The sequence below is a fragment of the Macrobrachium nipponense genome, chromosome 3 (genome assembly GCF_015104395.2).
Source record: "Macrobrachium nipponense isolate FS-2020 chromosome 3, ASM1510439v2, whole genome shotgun sequence".
In the NCBI taxonomy this organism is placed as follows: domain Eukaryota; kingdom Metazoa; phylum Arthropoda; class Malacostraca; order Decapoda; family Palaemonidae; genus Macrobrachium; species Macrobrachium nipponense.
Window position 1 is genome coordinate 8686158 of NC_087202.1, and position 13077 is coordinate 8699234.

A 13077-nucleotide genomic window follows, 5' to 3' on the forward strand; every position below is an offset into this window, starting at 1 on the left:
TAGAAAAATATGCATATATCAAATTCATACTTATAACGAAACATAACACAAGAGAATGCGATAAAATAAGAACTTTACGTAACATTAATAATAATAATAATAATATAATAATAAAATAATAATAATAATAATAATAATAATAATAATAATAATAAAGAAGGAAACTGAAGGAATGATAACAGCGGGACAAGATCAGGCCCTAAGAACCAGATATGTTCAAAGAACGATAGACGGAAGTAACATCTCTCCCATATGCAGGAAGTGCAATACGAAAAATGAAACCATAAACCACATAGCAAGCGAATGCCCGGCACTTGCACAGAACCAGTACAAAAAGAGGCATGATTCAGTGGCAAAAGCCCTCCACTGGAGCCTGTGCAAAAACATCAGCTACCTTGCAGTAATAAGTGGTACGAGCACCAACCTGAGGGGAGTGATAAGAAAAACGATCACGCAAAGATCCATCTGGACTATGGTATCAGAACGGATAGGGTGATACGTGCAAACAGACCAGACGTGACGTTGATTGACAAAGTCAAGAAGAAAGTATCACTCATTGATGTCGCAATACCATGGGACACCAGAGTTGAAGAGAAAGAGAGGGAAAAATTGGATAAGTATCAAGATCTGAAAATAGAAATAAGAAGGATATGGGATATGCCAGTGGCAAATCGTACGGCAATTTTAATCAATAGGAGAGCACTAGCACGCATCCCCAAGATCCTGAAAAGGATCTCGAAAAAACTAGCGGCTGAAGTAGCTCCAGGACTCATGCGAAGAGTGTGATCCTAGAAACGGCACACCATAGTAAGAAAAGTGATGGACTCTATGGAGGCAGGATGCAACCCGGAACCCCACACTATAAATACCACCCAGTCAAATTGAGACTGTGATAGAGCAAAAAAAAAAAAAATAATAAATAATAATAATAATGTAAATCCACAATAGTATGTCTGTTTGATTTTGTTATTTAAAATACAAAGCAGGTCATCGAAAGCTTTCTGCTTTGTGTAAATAAATAACAAAATCAAAACAGATATATTATTGTGGATTTACTTTTCCATTTTATTGACACGTGTGATTAGGAGTTTTCTTTGAATAATAACAATAATAATTCAGAGTTACGCCAGAAACATTCTCAAACTCACATTCTAATTGTTCAACGAATTAAATAAAATAAAACAAAATAAAGACGAGTTCGTTTTCCCTACAATTCCCGTCTCCCTTCAAGCGTTTTTCGAATGCAAAGGTTTGTTTTATTATTACGAAACAAACATCAAGTTGGAGGATTTTATGAATAATATTTTGCTCGGGGATTTTCACGATGGCCGTTTGTGGCTATTGAACTGAATATGTATTTTAAGTCAAAGGCCAAGCGCTGGGTGCTACGAAGACCCATTCAACGCTGACACGTAAGACAGGAAAAGGTCTGAAAGGTGTAACAGGAGGAAAACCTCAAAACAGTTGGACTATGAATGAAAACTGTCAAGAGAAGGTGGAAAGTAAGATGTAAGATAGGGAATACGTACGGAAGAACAATAAAATGACGGTGGGTGTTTGTAATATTTAAACAACAATAATCCAATAACCCATGATACTAGATTATTTTACGGATACTTATATATATATATATATATATATATATATATATATATATATATATATATATATATCGATATATATATATATATATATTAGATATATATATAGTAAATGTAAAACAGTAAAAGCTTGTGATAACGAATAAAAGTAACCTGATTTTGTGAGAAAAAATAATGAAAAAAACAAACAAAGATAGGGGAAAGTACGAGAGAGAGAAGAGAGAAGAGAAGAGAGGAGAGGAGGAGGAGAGAGAGGAGAGATAGAGAGAAGAGGCCTACAGCAGTAGTTCTGACAGATTAACAGAGGATCAAAGGAGATTGATTTCAGGGTTCCTATTTCGTATTCTAGGACTTACTAGAGAGGCCTGGAAACTGACTATCGTCTCTGCTAGTATTTCTAGTTCTATATTATTATTATTATTATTATTATTATTATTATTATCATTGAAAAAGAAAGTAAACACGTTAATACAGTTATTTTGTTGGGTTTTCTTTTTTTTCACAGTAAGCTGCCCCTACAGCTCAGCTGTCTCCAAGCAAGACATGATAGTGTTATACACTAACATTACACACTTGTAAGATATATATATATGATATATATAATAATATAATCCTGACATTCTGTAGTTCACTGACCTATATATTCACTTGAAGTCAAATTATTTCTTTATTCCCTAAGTATGACCTCTTATCTTTATTTGGCAGTATACCCCATAGTTTAATATAAATAAATACCCCGCGGATTCCATATCTGAACATACATACACAATGAAAATCGTATGTATATATCTCCTTAGCTCCAAACAGATAATTTGTTCGTTTTTGCACAAAGATAAATAGATAGTAATATTAAATGCTAAGCAAGAGCCTTAAACTTACAATTTGATGTGAACTACAAGACCTATTATTTATTCAAAGGGTACTACAGTGGTTAGTGCCGTAGTACGCCATGCAGATGTCTCGGATCCGAGTCTCCCCAAGGTCGATGAAAAAAAAACCACTGGCTCTGTATCATGATCAGTTACTGCTACATTGTCCGATCTGCGGTGGGAGGTTGAAACCAACATTCTTTGGAAGCTTGAATTTCAAGTCAGTGGCCCCTTTAGTGTGCTTGTTCCATGCGAATAGTTTTTATTTGAGGAAATAATCATCATCATTAACAATAATCAATGTTTTAAAATAATTTCTTATTATATACGATACTAATGCTGGTGTCATGGACTCATATGAAAATGACTTTTCCTTTCTGTCTGAATATCTATATATTATAGAAACATTTTTTCCTCTTTCCTTCGGGAGAAAAGGATCGTAAAGAAGACGGGATTTTGTAATATCGCATTTTTATAGAACAAATGACCAATTCTGACGACGCAAAAGCTGAAACAAACTCAAAAACGGAATTTGTGCATTTTGAAATATTTTGCAGCGGATACCCTTTGCTATCGTGCCGATATTTATAAAGGGAAATGCATACGAACTTTATATTATGAGTTTTTAGCAATTCCTTGCTGCCGTTGCTCTCTCTCTCTCTCTCTCTCTCTCTCTCTCTCTCTCTCATATGAGAGAATTAGATCATCCTATTGACTGCAGTCAGGCAAGAGCCTTAATCCCATGTAATGACACAGCTAAAAGGAATATGCCTGAATTTGTTTCGTCAAGTTAAATAATGGAAGTGTTCCAAATTTAAGTCTTGGGTTATCTAAACTCGATGCCTTCATAGTGAAAAAATTTGTAGATAAATATAAATAACAAAATTAATATATCCAGTTTTATACATGTATTTGGACTTTGTATAGCAAATCTTTAGTTTCTATTATGGTTAAATCTAAGGTTTTAAATTTATGTTTAAAACTTTGTGAACGTGTGATATCCGATATCCTGATTATCTCTTTGATTTTTACCTTTCTGACAATTAACCATCTGGTCTTCTTGATCTTTTGTACCTGATAAGTCTCTTTCCAAACTGTATTTCATTCGTTCCTTGACAATGTCTTAATAAAGACCAAAGAGCTCGGATTTCAGCCTATAATTTTTCAGTGGTATTCTACTGTGATTTTTTAAAGCATATATATATATATATATATATATATATATATATATATATATATATATACATACATATATATATACACACACGCATATATATATATATATATTTGTAAATTCTTTAAGCAAGTTCAGAAAATAAACGTTAACGTTACTTCAGTAATATAATTTGAGCTGGGCAAGAGTAAATGGGACAAATAATCAAGTGAGTGACAGGTTATTAGTGAAAGGATAAATCCCTGATATTTTCAAGGAATTCGTGAAAACACCAATTCACTTAGGGACACCTGACCCTCCCTAAGGGGTTTTGAGTAGATTCACATCAACCGTGCATCTGATTGCCTAGGCCAGTAGTCCCTTACGACACTCCTGATTGGCTGCTGATAAGCCAATCACAGGGCTGGAAACTCTCCTTATCTCTCGAGAGAGTTCACATATGCAGGATGTATGTTCCTCTCTGAGGGACATGTCTTTCAAAAGTATCCCTCATGAGAGGTTGAACATACTACATCTCGCCTATGTGAATTCTCTCTCGAGAGAAACTGAGAGTTTCCAGCCCTGTAATTGGCTTACAACAGCCAATCAGGAGTGTCGTAAGGGACTACTGGCCCTAGCCATCATATGCATGGTTGATGTGAATCTACTGTAGTACCTAACACGGCGAAACACAACACACACATATATATATATATATATATATATATATATATATATATATATATATATATATATAATTGTAAGAACAAATGACAGAGTAATAAGATTACAATATCCCATTATTATTATTATTATTATTATTATTATTATTATTATTATTATTATTATTATTATTATTATTATTATTATAGCCAAAATCTACATTTTAGGTAGAATTCCAATGAAATAACTTGGCCAGATGACATCTCGTCCTCTTTCAAAACACCTGGATTTTAAAATTAACTAGAAACTGAAATACGGATATATGAGGATCTCACCCAAAAATACGAATATGAGAATGTACGATTTGAAATAAAGCTAAAGAAAGTAAATTCTCTAAGCAAATTCGGAGAATAAATGTAGACATTACTTCAAACTTAGATAATTTATGAATACTTTAAGATAAACCTTGCTTCAACGTAATCATTTGAGTTTAGCAATTTTTTTAAGTTTTCCATACACATTGTATACATACATATATATACACATACATATATATATACACACACCACACACACATATATATAATATATATATATATATATATATCTATATATATATATATATATCTTATATATATATATAATACACGCGCACACACACACACACACACACACACACACACACACACACACATATATATATATATTATATATATATATATCTATATATATATATATATATATATATATATATATATATACGCACACACACACACACACCCACACACACACAAACACACTCATATATATAATATGTACATATATATATATATATATATATAAATATATTGTAATATCTATATTTATGGTTTATATATATTCCACCAATGTCATAAAGGCCCCAGTATCTTATAATACTTGTATGGTCGGGGACTTTATGGCCACCTGGGTATATATATATATATATATATATATATATATATATATATATATATATACTATATAATATATATACTTATATATATATAATATATATATATATATATATATATATATATAATCTACAATTTCATTATTATTATTATTAAACAGGAAAAACGTAGGATTTCGTAGGAGGCGAGAAGTGAAGGTCGGAAAATTTTCGTTTCGAGGATTCTGCCTCTGACGATGAGGGGCGTCGACCCCTCCCTCCTCCAGAGGGACTGATGCAGCCACAGCAACGAAGAAGAAGAAGGATCCTTCGGAACTGAGCCAGGAATCGAAGTTGTTCTTCGGATCTTCAAGAAGCGCCTCAGGATCTTGAGACCTCAGGAGCAGTCAGGAATCGGAGCTGTTCTTCGGATCTTCAAGAACGCCCCAGGATCTTGAGTCCTCGTTCCGTGGCATTTTGTTTTCAAATACTAGACATTGAGAAAGCAAACAAACGTATACGTTGACATTCATCATGTTTGAGCTTTATTGCATATTACTTGCGGTAGTTAGCATTCATCTACGAAGAAATTATGCGCTTCAATCAACCAATTGCAGAATTTCTTTTGTTCTCAAGGAGTCGACAGTGGTTTCCGAGTACCTGGTGCTCTTGTTGCTGCTGCTGTTGATTCTCTTGAACCAGAAATTGTGGACCAGCGGAACAGCTTGACGGCGCCATCCTTTGCCTTTGCCAACCTGGTTTGGTCTTGTTGGCAGCCTTGGCGTTTTGCTGTTTTCTGGATATATCGAAGGTTTGGACTGAAAGTTCATGAATTGGAGGAATGTCTGAAAAGTGAAAGAACGAATGATTTGAGCGATAGTGAGGATGAACTGGAAATTGATATAAGCGAAAGCGAGAATGACCTGGAAAGTGATATGGGCGATAGTGAGAATGAAATGGAAACTGACATGAGCGATAGTGAAGATGAAAATGATACCTATATGAGCGAAAGTGTGAATGAACTTGAAACTGATGTAAGTGAAGTATCTAGACTGGATGATAGCCGAGATATAGAAGACCTGGAAGATACTAAGGAGGAACAAGAAAGAGATATGCTCGAAGTATCTAGACTGAAAGACAGTCTAGATATGGAAGATCTGGAAATGCCTAGCCTGGAAGAGAGTCCTCCCGACATGGAAGAACCAGATATCCCTGAGGAGGAAGGAGAGCCGAAAGAAATCCATTTGCCAAGACTACATCAAAAAGAACCAGATGTGGAAAAAACAGACCTTAGCAGAAGGTCTGGAAAGGAGTCAAGTTTACGGAAATAAAATGGAACATCTCTGGAAGGAAGCACAGGAGGAGATTGTGCGGCTTCAGAACCAACTTGTGGACAAAGACAAGTTGCTGGAAACGACCGCACAGGAGGGAGCAGGACTGAAGAGAGAAATCGAGAACGTCTACCTTGAAAAGGAACATGTTCTGACTGAAAAACGGCACCTAGAAGGAGATTTGGAACTGGCTCTAGACCGAGGAGACACGTTAGAGAACTTAAATAAAGAACTGAAGGAGTCTCTAGAGAGCCAGTTAGAGGCAAATGACGTCTTGCTAAAGAAAAGGGACGAAGACGAAAGAGAAAAGCAAAATCTCTTCCAACAGGCTTTAGTCGAAAAGGAAGGAGAACTGGAGAGCGCCATAAAGAAAATAACTGAGTTGGGCCTCAAACTGAAACAAATAGAAACTTCCAATCAAAAGCTTGTTTCAGAGAAAGAATACTTCGAGCGGCTGATAGAAGGCTACAAGGATGCCGTAGCCCAGAAGAAGAAGGAAGTTGACCAAATACAAGAAGTACTCGGACATAAAGCGATAGAGGCTGAGAAGGACCGAGAAACACTTGAGGTCATTAAATCAGAAAACGTGAGACTCAGGGAGTTAGCAACTGACCTTCAAGACAGAAATTGTGAACTAGAGAAGAAACTGCAGAAGAGACCCAGAAAAAACTTGATATTAACGGACAAAGTTCAGTCGCTAGAACTACTTTTGGGCCAAAAAGAATCTCAGCTGGTTTCGGCAGCAGAAATTCTAACAGCAGAAAGAGCGAAAACTGAGATTATGTCCACAGAACTCAAAAAGATGAAGAACTGGGTCTCAGAACTAGGAAAAGAGAAAGCAAAGTATAAAGAACAGTTACAGGAAAAAGAAGATGAACTGGCTTCAGTTAAGAAAGAGTTAGACAATGGAAAGATAACCACCCAAACTCTGGCTGGAGAAGCCCAGGTTATGAAGAACTGGTTGCAGAGTTAGGAGGAGAGAAACGCCAGCTTTCAGGAAAGGTAGACGAAAACCAATGCAAATAAATTTACTTAAGAAATCTTTAATGAGGGAGAAACAGAGGAGCCGAGTTCTACAAGACGCTCATCCATGAGAATGGGAGATGGAAACTTGTTGAAGGAAGAAAAGAAAGAGGGTAAATGAGATGGAAACTCCCTCAGAACATTTAGAAGTAGAATTCCATAATAGGGACCTCCAAAGAGAAAACTTACTAAACACAGAAAGAAAACTGAGATGTGAAATAGGAGAGAAACTAGGCGTCGCTCTCAATCACAGGAAGGAACTGGAAAGCTTGCTGGAGGAGGCAGAAGAGAAGGTGAGAAAACTTGCAAAAGATTTCGAGGAAGAGGTCCAGAAAAGGGAGGCACAAAAACTAGATTTCTTGGGCAAAGAACAACAAATCAAAGGAAAATGCTAACGTTGGAAAGCAGATTGAAAATGCTGAAAAATCTTCTGATGAAAGAGGAGAGGGAAAATTTACACTTGCAGCAAAGGTTCAGGAAAAGACAAGGAAGTAGAGACGCTGAGGAAAGATGAGGAGGACCATCAAGAACAAATGAAGGAGATGGAGGACAAACTGCAAAATCTCTCCAAGGAGAGAAACAGTCTGATCGGAGCAGTCGAAAAACAGTCGAGGGAATGCCACCTTTTAATTGCAGAAAAGGAGAAAGAGAAGAATGAAATTAGACTGTATTATCAGGAGAGATTGGATCAGAAGGACAGCGAAATGAAGAAGCTGCAGGAAGAATGTGATAAATTGAAAGAAAATTGGAGGATACAGGAAGACAATATGATCAGGGAACACCAACGTCTCATGGAGCGTCAAAGAAGACAGGAAGAGGCTCTGAGGGATCAAGATAAATACATGTTAATGACGCTTCTCCATGGCACAGCTCAGAGGAACTTCCATCTGCAACACATTGCACTGCAGCATGGAATTGAACAGGAGCGGCAGGATGGAGGGCAAGAAGAAGACCTGTGGATGAGAAGGGAGAAACAATACAGGAAATACTGCGATGCCCAGAGTGACAGGAGCAACTACGGGAAGCAGTGGGAGGTCCTTACTCAGACGTTGACGGACCTCATTCATGAAGAAGAAGGAATCCCGCAAACAACGAACGGGGATTCTAACAAGAACTGTGAAATTTCCGATGGAAACCCAGATGACAAAATGTGTCATCAAAGCAATGACAAGATAGAGCCCCAAAGAGCCGATACTGATGAAGAAAATGTGGGTTGAGTAAGCCAGAAATGACACCCACCAAAAAAGGCCAACAGAAGTGAGTCACAGACTGACTCGATGACTATGGGGCTGAGCGCACATCTTCAGCAGTGTGAGAGGGACCCATGATTCCCCCACACCTTCAAAAGGGGGGCCCCCCACCCCGAAGGTGTTCATAGTGGTCCTCTTATGATGCTTGGGTGGGTGTTGGGTTCAGCCCCACAGTCATCAAGCCATTCTGTGGCCCATTTGTGTTTGCCTTTTTTGTCTCAGTCAGGACGAGCTCAGTACTGAGTCTAACTGAATGACTCGATTCATTTTCCTGCTGTGGAAAAGGCAACATTTTAACCTAGCCACTGAGTTCGGCTGGCATGTCCGCCAGCCCAATTCAGTGCCGGTCCCAAGCCCGGATAAATAGGGAGGGTTGGAATCATCCGTAAAATATCTGCCAAAAACAATAAGAGAGAGAGAGAGAGAGAGAGAGAGAGAGAGAGAGAGAGAGAGAGAGAGAGAGAGAGAGAGAGAGAGAGAATCTGAAGCAGAAAAATCTACCTTTAAAACCATGACATACATTTTCTATAAACTCTGTTAAATGCTACACTTGTTGAAAGATTTGGCCTAAAGTCTACAGTGCCATGCACCTAGCATTTACTTTCTGTTCTTTAAAATATATTTGATATGTTCTAAAGAATAAATACCAAAGAATAGAAGGTAGATGCCAGGGGAAGGGCACTGTAGACTCTAGGCATAATGCTACAAGTAACTCTGACTAGCATTTACCTGAGTTTATATCAAAATGCATCACACGATTTTAAAGGGAGATTAGTACAGGTTCACTAAATTAAAGTTCTCTCTCTCTCTCTCTCTCTCTCTCTCTCTCTCTCTCTCTAAACTGGTTGTGGGTGAGGGTGGAGGGATGTTGAAGGGTTGTGGGCAAGGTTTTGACAGTAAAGTTGTGAAAGAAAGTTGAAGGTGGAGGTTGTGGGTGAAAGGTCATGTAAGGTGCTGAGGGTTTGTCAATGGATGGTTGCAGTTTAGAGGTTGTTGAGGATTTAGTTTTGAGGATAGAAGCCTGTAAGTGTAAGGTCGTAGGGAGAGGCCAGGTGGACGACTAAGGGCGGAGAGTTATGAGGATAACTGCGGGTGGAGGACTGTGGGTGGAGACCAGGTGGATGACTGTTAGTACATGGTTGTAAGTGTAGGGTTGTGAGTGTAGGGTTGTGGGCAGAGACCATACCTTACCTTACAGACCTTACATCTTGTTCGGGTTGCCCCAGGTCCCTCAGTGTGAGGCACCTCTAATGTCTACCAGAGAGTTGCTAGTACATCTTCCGGTATATTTTTGCATCTTCCAATCTTGGATGGTGGGATGCAGTTTAGATATTTGTCGAGCTTATTCTTAAAACACATCTACGCTCACTCCTGATATATTCCTCAGATGAGCTGGCAACGCATTGAATAGACGCTGCATTATCGATGCTGGTGCGTAGTGGATTAATGTCCTGTGTGCTTCCTTATTTTTTCCTGGTATATTTTTGGGCACTATTAATCTACCTCTGCTTGCTCTTTCTGATATTTTAGTTCCATGATATTTTCTGCTATTCCTTCTATCTGTTTCCATGCCTGAATTATCATGTAGCGTTCTCTTTCTCCTTTCCAGACTATATAATTTTAAGAATTGTAGTCTTTCCCAGTAGTCTAGGTCCTTAACTTCTTCTATTCTAGCTGTAAAGGACCTTTGTACACTCTCTATTTGTGCAATATCCTTTGATAGTGTGGGTACCATATCATATTGCAATATTCAAGTGGACTACGAACATATGTTTTATAAAGCATAATCATGTGTTCAGCTTTTCTTGTTTTGAAGTGCCGTAACAAACATTCCCATTTTTGCTTTGACATTTGCCAACAGAGTTGCTATTTGATCATTGCATAACATGTTCCTATTCATCATCACACCAAGGTCTTTAACTGCTTCCTTATTTGTGATGGTCTCATTATTAGGTCCTTATATGCATATAGCTTTCTTTCTCTGTCTCCATAATTTATTTATTGATTCAAATTTATCAGAGTTAAATACCATCCTATTTACCTCTGCCCAATCATATACTTTGTTAAGGTCTCTTTGTAGAGCGTTTCCTATCTTCATCACAAGTAATTTCTCTACTTATTCTTGTGTCATCTGCGAAACTACTCACTACCGAATCCTTAACATTATTTGTCTATGTCTTCAATCATAATAACAAACAGTATTGCAGCTAACACCGTACCTTGCGGCACACCGGATATTACCTTGGCTTCATCATGTGGATGACTGTGGGTGGAGGGCTGTAGGTAGAGACTTGGTGAATGACTGTGAGTGTAGGGTTGTGGGTAGAGACCGGGCGGATAACTGTGGGTGGAGGGTGTGAGTGTAGAGACTGGGTGGATGACTATGGGTGGAGAGGTGTGAGTGTAAAGAATGGGTGGATGACTGTGGGTGGAGGGGTGTGGGTATAGAATGAGTGGATGACTGTGGGTGGAGGGGTGTGAGTGCAGGGTTGTGGGTAGAGACTGGATGGATGACTGTGGGTGGAGGGTGTCGTTAGAGACTGAGTGGATGACTGTGGTTAAAGGGATGTGGGTAGAGAGCGGGTGGATGACTCTGGGTGGGGGGTGTGAGTGTAGAGAGCGGTTGGATGACTTTGGGTGGAGGGGTGTAGGTAGAGACTGAGTGGATGACTGTGGGTTGAGGGCTGTGAGTGTAGGGTTGTGGGTAGAGAGAAGAGTGGATGACTGTGGGTTGAGGGCTGTGAGTGTAGGGTTGTGGGTAGAGAGAAGAGTGGATGACTGTGGGTGAGGGCTGTGAGTGTAGGTTGTGGGTAGAGAGAAGTGGATGACTGTGAGGGTGGGGGTTGAGGGCTGTGATGTAGGGTTGTGGGTAGAGAGAAGAGTGGATGACTGTGGGTGGAGGGTTGTGGTTGGAAGTCTGAATGTGGAGGTTCGTAGGTTTTGTGGGCGTCTGGGGAGGCGATCCCCCATACGGGAAGGCTTGGGGGGGGCTGGGGGGGGGGCATCCCCCACAAAAAAAAGGAAAAAAAAGGTGAGGAAGACGTTCCCCAGGTCAACAAACTGGAAGATCCCCCACCCCCCAAAATATAATAATAATAATAATAATAATAATAATAATAATAATAATAATAATAATAATAATAATAATAATAATAATATGTAAGCCAGTGCAACATTCAAATGTAAACCATCAAAGAAATAGTTATCAGCCCAAAGACAAAACTGTGAGAATGAAAAGACTTGAGATATGAATAAGTGTACAACCCAAAAAAACATTGAAGTAAAACAACATAAATGATAATAATCGCCTTAGAAACGGATGTCATCATATGTTCTATTGAACTACGATTAATACATTTAAGTACATTTCCTAATATGCATGAGAGAAAACTGCCAAGTGTATTATGTAAGATTGTCATAAAAGAAGTTAAGTTACAGGCGATTACTTAATCCACCTAAGAGCACCTCAATGTAGACGAATGTTTCTCTCTAGACGATCTCTCTCTCTCTCTCTCTCTTCTCCCTCTCTCTCTCTCTCTCTCTCTCTCTCTCTCTCTCTCTCTCATTATTTTACCCAATACCAAATTAGGTTTCAATATATTAGTATTATACATACTGCATCTATCTACTGTATATATAACACCCTGTGAATTTATCCAAGCGCTAGAAATGTGTGGTATAATTATCATTGAATATTTCATTCAGGAGTGGACAAAATATCATTATCGTATGCTACACACCAGGCTTCTCCTCTCTTTACTGCCACCCATTCAACAGGAAAGACCTAAGAACGGACACTCTAAGTTCACCAGCGCCATCTATGTACCGTTAAAATGATGACCAGAGTGTCTCGACGGACTTTTGAACTTGACTGTACGTGCGGGAGATATTTTGTTCTCTTTAAATTCCTTACTTTAATTTTTCCTCTTGCTATTTTTTTATATATAGGGTAAGTTTGTGTTAAATTCCATATACCACCATCATAATGGCATTAAAAATATATATGTATGTGTGTATATATAAATATATATATATATATTATATATATATATATATATATATACTATATATATATATATATATATATATTATATATATATATATATATATACATATATATATGAGCATATAAATACAAACATTTGTCCTTGTGTGCGTTATATGTTTGTGTATGTGCGCGTAGTAGAAAAGAAAGGTAGACAAGGCTAAGCCAAGTGATCGGGACTTCACCCTCTATCTGTCAGGCAGAGTCTAATCTGCTTAGCCAGATTAAATATA

At 38.0% G+C, this 13077-nt stretch overlaps 3 protein-coding genes across 3 annotated transcripts; 2 read left to right on the forward strand and 1 right to left on the reverse strand.

Moving 5' to 3' along the window:
* The first annotated feature begins 6527 nt into the window (after positions 1-6527).
* LOC135222142 (kinesin-related protein 4-like) lies at positions 6528-7499 on the forward strand. The gene has a single exon (XM_064260310.1). It carries the CDS (start codon positions 6528-6530, stop codon positions 7497-7499), a length of 972 nt encoding a protein of 323 aa, XP_064116380.1.
* Positions 7500-7671: 172 nt separating this feature from the next.
* LOC135222143 (golgin subfamily A member 6-like protein 26) lies at positions 7672-8766 on the forward strand. The gene is made up of 2 exons (XM_064260311.1): positions 7672-7842; positions 7990-8766. The coding sequence occupies exons 1-2, from the start codon at positions 7672-7674 to the stop codon at positions 8764-8766; spliced, it is 948 nt and encodes a 315-aa protein (XP_064116381.1).
* A 169-nt stretch (positions 8767-8935) lies between these two features.
* On the reverse strand, positions 8936-11769 carry LOC135222144 (putative proline-rich protein 21). The gene is made up of 2 exons (XM_064260312.1): positions 11041-11769; positions 8936-9073 (listed from the first exon to the last, which is right to left on the reverse strand). The coding sequence occupies exons 1-2, from the start codon at positions 11767-11769 to the stop codon at positions 8936-8938; spliced, it is 867 nt and encodes a 288-aa protein (XP_064116382.1).
* Positions 11770-13077: the final 1308 nt, after the last annotated feature.